Source organism: Nerophis lumbriciformis, linkage group LG05 (assembly GCF_033978685.3).
Source record: "Nerophis lumbriciformis linkage group LG05, RoL_Nlum_v2.1, whole genome shotgun sequence".
NCBI lineage: Eukaryota > Metazoa > Chordata > Actinopteri > Syngnathiformes > Syngnathidae > Nerophis > Nerophis lumbriciformis.
This window is the reverse complement of record NC_084552.2, coordinates 23,526,833-23,532,832: the sequence shown is the minus strand read 5'-3', so window position 1 is coordinate 23,532,832 and position 6,000 is coordinate 23,526,833. Positions and strand designations below refer to the sequence as shown.

Sequence of the window (6,000 nt, the reverse complement as noted above, 5' to 3'; positions counted from 1 at the left end):
TATATATATATATATATATATATATATATGTATATATATATAAAAACAAATATGAAACACGCAGCTCTGGTCAAATAAACACATTCACCTTATTTGTTGCCATATGATTAAAATCTTCCCACACTTTGGATTTTTTCTCCTTTCTCTGTTCCATTTAATAAGACGATGGAGACAAAAACCTCCAAATCTCGAGAAGGGACCAAATGCACTGAAAATGTTTATCTGATTGTATTGCTATTTATATTGTACATGACATATACTATTTTGCGAATGTTTTTATTTGCACTGTAGTCACTGTTTGAGAAATGGAATTTCCTTCTCTTGGGTATGTAAATGCCCGGTGAATACATCTCTTAAATTTTTGGAACTAAGTGCTTCCTTATAAACACACATTGGCGCTTCACAGTCAACCAACACAGCAGTTGTATAAGTCAGGTTTTTTTTCTTTTCTTTTTCTTAAAGTGACACACTCACCGGGGCCTTGAGAGACACAGTGCCACTAATTGTGTTTCATAAGGCGTCCGTGCTTCGGTATCATTTGACCCATCACTACCTATTGTTAAAAGTAAGGCTGCAGCATGATGTCATGATGCAGCTCTTCTACGGAGTCTCATTTGATGGTGCAGGTGTCATCACATTCAAGTGTGGGGTGTAAACAGGCCACAGCTGGACTTGGATTTTACTCCAATGTGGAATCTCTTCTTCCCCCACATTGCCACAGTGTGCAAAATGTAGGCACGAATGTTTGCACTTGGTGCAGCAATAACATTGAAATGTATTTAGGCCACACTACGCATTGATTATAAAACACGTCCTCTGATTACGGTGACTGGCAGACGCAAACGTGCAGCAACATTTAACATTTTAAGGGTAACTGCTTCAAATTGGAAAAAAAAATACATCGTACATACATTTAGCGACTCTGTCCTCATGAATAAGAATAAATGCTGATTCATCAAAATATGCATACATGTTTTACAGCACGTGCAATGCTGCAAAGACAGACGATGGACAGAGACTCCTTTGTCCTATGTGTGTGTGTCAACATATTTGGACTGTCAGAAATAACAATATTCAGCAATATCATTTTATAATCTTATAGCTGCATGTTGGGTGACTTAAGGGGCTAATTAAAACAAATTAAATTGGTGTGTTTTGATGTCTGCTTGCACCATTAAATAAATGCTAAATTAAAAAGCTGAGAATGCAAAAAATAACACAAACTCCAATAACAACTGCATGACAGAAATGCTGCAACTTCAATAAAAAAAAAAAGAAGAAAGAAGCAGAAGTTAGCCATCTTGGTTACAAATGGCGTCAGACATAAAAATATCAGTTAAAAAAAAAAAAAAAAAAACATGAGCAGGATGCCGAGAAGAATGGTGGCAGGATAAAAAAAAGGTAAGGTAACACTTTAGTATGGAGAACATATTGTAAGTAACAATGACTTAATTTACAGTTATTTGGTTAGGGTTAGGGTTTGGGTTAGAGCAGACCTGGGCATTCTGCGGCCCTGTCCGGCCCGCGTGAGGCCAATCATAAATTACAAAATACATTTTAAAAAGTATCTATGTCGAGTGTGCAATACAACGGTGCTGCTTTTGTTTTGAAAAGCGTTATTTGTATTACTGCCGTGTGGACGTATGCGCGTGCGTGATTGTGAACAGCGGCAATCACAAATGACAAAATAAAGTTTAAAAAACATCTATGTCGTGCGCGCAATACAACTGTGCTGCTTTTATTTTGAAAAGTGTTATCATAAATTACAAAATACATTTTAAAAAGTATCTATGTCGAGTGTGCAATACAACGGTGCTGCTTTTGTTTTCAAAAGCGTTATTTGTATTACATCCGTGTGGACGTATGCGCGTGCGTGATTGTGAGTGAATGTGAACAGCGGCAATCACAAATGACAAAATAAAGTTTAAAAAACATCTATGTCGTGCGCGCAATACAACTGTGCTGCTTTTATTTTGAAAAGTGTTATTTACGGGCGTATGTCCGGGTGTGACCTGTGAGTGAAGGTGCACAACGACAAGTGATGAGACGCTAAAAAGAGAAAAGTTGATGAGGAATGGCGTGTTTCCAACAAGACATGGACTGCCAAGTGTTTATTTACATAAATTAAAGGTAAAGCCGTGTGCTTAATTTGTGGTACACAGCTTTCTGTGTTTAAAGAATATCATTTGAACCGCCAATACACGACGAAGCACGAGGAAAAATACCGGAATGTGTCTGATGAAGCGCGCGCAAGGGAGGCTGATGCGTTAAAACTGTAATCCCAACAAGGACTTTTTGCCATATTTCACACCCCCAGAATGCAACCGTCGGGACAAATGTCGTCATTTCTCACAAAACCGCCATAAAAAGTAAGGCGTTTTCTGACGGAGAGTTTATTAAGGAGTGCTTATTGGACTCTGTTGCGCTGATATGCCAGGTGTAGTGCCGGATAAAGCACCCCCGGCGTAGAATGCACCCCCTGACGGGAGTGTTATATCAACTAAAGCCCACACTTAAAGTTTCCACGTGCAAGATTGAATCTATTTAAAATAGTAATATAATAAGAAGCCAAAAGTGAAAAAACAATAGGGTTCGTGTTGGAGGAGTTGTGAATAAATGAAATATGAAATCCGTGCTACAGTCGCTGCTGAGCCACAACATTAGGTACACCTGCAGACTGTAGCACGGATTTCATATTTCATTCATTCACAACTCCTCCAACACGAACATTATTGTTTTTGCACTTTTAGCTTCTTATTAAATAACTTTTTAAAATAGATTCAATCTTGCACGTGGAAACTTTAAGTGTGGGCTTTAGTTGATATAACACTCCCGTCAGGGGGGTGCATTCTACGCCGGGGGTGCATTATCCGGCACAACACCTGTAATTTGGAGCTTCAGCTGAAGAACAGAACGGCCAACTTTGACTGTTTTTCGCTGGCTTTGGATGGGAGCTGTGATGTACGTGACACCGCCCAGCTGCTCATCTTCTTACGTGGGATAACTGCAGACTTTCAAATCACGGAAGAGCTGGCAGCCATGCAGTCAATTAAAAGGGACAACCACAGGTAATGACTTGTTCACATAGGCAAATGCGTGTTTGGACATGTTAGGACTGAAATGGGACAAGCTGGCAGGTGTGACAACAGATGGTTGTCCAAATCTGACGGGGAAAAATGTTGGACTTTTAAAGAGGATGCAGGATAAACTTTAAATTAACCCTGTGCAGAAATTGACATTTTTGCATTGTATTATACATCAGGAAGTGTAGTGTAAAACAGTGTTAAAAATAAAACCATCAAAAGCAATATGCTTTTGGTATAAAGTTAAGTTAGGTTAAATGAAAGTATTATTATTATTATTAATTATTATTATTATTATTATTATTATTTATCTTACGGTATATCAAAAATAATATTGAGCAAAATTTAATTGAAATATTGTCGATGTGGCCCTCCAGCAGTGCTCGGGTTGCTCATGCGGCCCCCGGTAAAAATTAATTGCCCACCCCTGGGTTAGAGGGTTCGGGTTAGGGTTAGTATTGGTGAATATATTCCCCATACTTAAGTGTTACCGGCTTACTGGTTGTACAATAAGGTCATGCAGAATAAGGCATTAATACATACTTAATAATGCCTAATTAAGAGCCAATATGTTACTAATTTGCATGTTAATAAGCAACTAATTAATGGTGAATATATTCCCCATACTAAAGTGTTACCAAAGGTACATTTTCTTTGGCTGTAAAAATCAATGCTCAGGAATACTTTTAAAATTATACCTTTAAATATGGATATCACTCAGGTCTAGTTCCCCTGATTTCTGGTTGATTTCCATTTTGTTCTGTTAACTTGCAGCATTTCTGCAATGCAGTTGTTTTAGATGTTTGCGTGTGTTTTTAGCGTTTCGACACTGCAAAAACTGAAATCTAAGTACGATTAAATATCTCAAATGAGGGTGATATTTGCTTATTTTCTGTCTGATAAGATCATTCTACTCACTAAGCAGATTTTATGTTCGAGTGTTTTACTTGTTTTAAGGGTTTTGGTCCTAATTCCTAAATGATCTCGGTAAGATATTACAGCTTGTTGCTGAGATTTGATGACCTATAATGAGTAAAACATGCTTGAAACTAGAATATCAACTGATGCAAAGCTGTGTCATTAACACTCACAAGTATAAAACTACTTTTTTTTAAAGTAATCATTTTTTATTACAAGCATGGAGAAAAAAAATCCTGATGCCAAGATAATGGCACTAGCATACTTGCCAACCCTCCCGAATTTTCCGGGAGACTCCCGAAATTCAGCGCCTCTCCCGAAAACCTCCCGGGACAAATATTCTCCCGAAAATCTCCCGATTTTCAGCCGGAGCTGGAGGCCACGCACCCTCCAGCTCCATGCGGACCTGAGTGAGGACAGCCTTTTTTCATGACGGGAGGACAACAGGGTGACAAGAACTAAATCATCCAGACTAGAGATAAATTGTATTATTATGTTTATCTTACCTAAAAATAAATATATTTATTAATTAAAAAAAAAAAAAAACTAAATACATTTTTACTATATTTTGCTAAAAACATCAACATTTATTGTATTTTTATTTGTATTTTTTCTGACTCCTTGTTACATCCAGCCATAGAATTATACATTAAAATAAACATATTTGAAATAATTAATTTTAAATTATCATAATAATTCATTTAAAATGACCATATTTAATTATTAAAATAATTGCTTGTTTATCAACAACTTTAGCATTTTATTCATTACATTTTGAAGCTCTCAGAAGTCAAGTTATGTTATATTCCTTAATATTTATTTATGCAAGTTTGAAGTATCAATTATCTAAACACAGTTTTGTTTGCATATTTTCAGGATATATATATATATATATATATATATATATATATATATATATATATATATATATATATATATATATATATATATGAAATACTTGACTTGGTGAATTCTAGTTGTCAATATACTCCTCCCCTCTTAACCACGCCCCCACCCCCCACCTCCCGAAATCGGAGGTCTCAAGGTTGGCAAGTATGGGCACTAGCATTTACTTCATTTAAGAATATTTTTCAACATATTGAGAAAAAAGGTGTCTTTTTTTTTTCTACCAAGAAAAGTGCACTTATTAGTGAGAATATACTTATTTTAAGGTATTTTGGGGTTCATTGAGGTTAGCTAATTTGACTTGTTTTGGAAAGTCGAATTTTCTTGTTCTATTGGCAGATAATTTTGCTTAGCTCAAATAAAATACCCCTAATTTTTGTAATTTTTTTTCTTGTTTTTGAACACTAACTTTTTGCAGTGCAGCACACGTTTTTGTTCCTGCAGTGTTTATATAATCTCAGTCGGCTCAATTTGCTGCATTTTACTGTTGCGTGTGTTTTATGTTCTGCGTGATTTTGGCTTGAAAACATTTCCATGCGTGGAAGCGTTTGGACTCTGCTGTGCATTTGCCCCCCCCGCCCCTTGTTGTCGGAGTGACACATTAGCATGTCTTCCAGAGGAAAGAGGTGGTATTATTAGACAAGTGACATGTAGAATGAGTGCATTGTGTGCTCAAAGTTGGACCTACGGGCAAACAAGTGCCGCCTGCGTTCACATCAGCTCCATTTCACAGGTCAGCTGTGATGCTAAAAAGCCATTTCACTCTATTTATCATGAGAATGGATGGCCGGTGGCGAGTGTCTGGACAAGAACAGCTGAGAGGCACCTGGAAGTGGAGGTTGGTGTACTGTCCTCCGGGTATCTCGTTCTCGTAGACGTCGGCGTTGCCGGATTTCATGGTGGCCGTGCAGTCAAATGGAGCGTAGAGGCCTCGGGCCACTTCCCAGTACTCGCTGTAGTCGAACACCTTCTCCAGAGCGATACCTGACAAAGCGCAATGACAAAAGCCTGCTTGAAACAACGAGATTGTCTGAGACACTTTGGAGAAAAGATGCTGTAACTCATCTTAAAATGTGGTTCAGCAATTTTTATT

General features: G+C 37.4%; 1 protein-coding gene across 1 annotated transcript in view; it reads right to left on the bottom strand.

Annotated features, from left to right (window-relative positions):
* Positions 1-6,000, bottom strand: part of LOC133606772 (pyruvate carboxylase, mitochondrial-like) — an 828,781-nt gene that overhangs the window by 79,621 nt on the left and 743,160 nt on the right. The window contains exon 20 of the mRNA XM_061961089.2: positions 5,734-5,891. Within this exon, the coding sequence (XP_061817073.1) occupies positions 5,734-5,891 (158 nt within the window). The remainder of the gene's footprint in view (positions 1-5,733; positions 5,892-6,000) is intronic.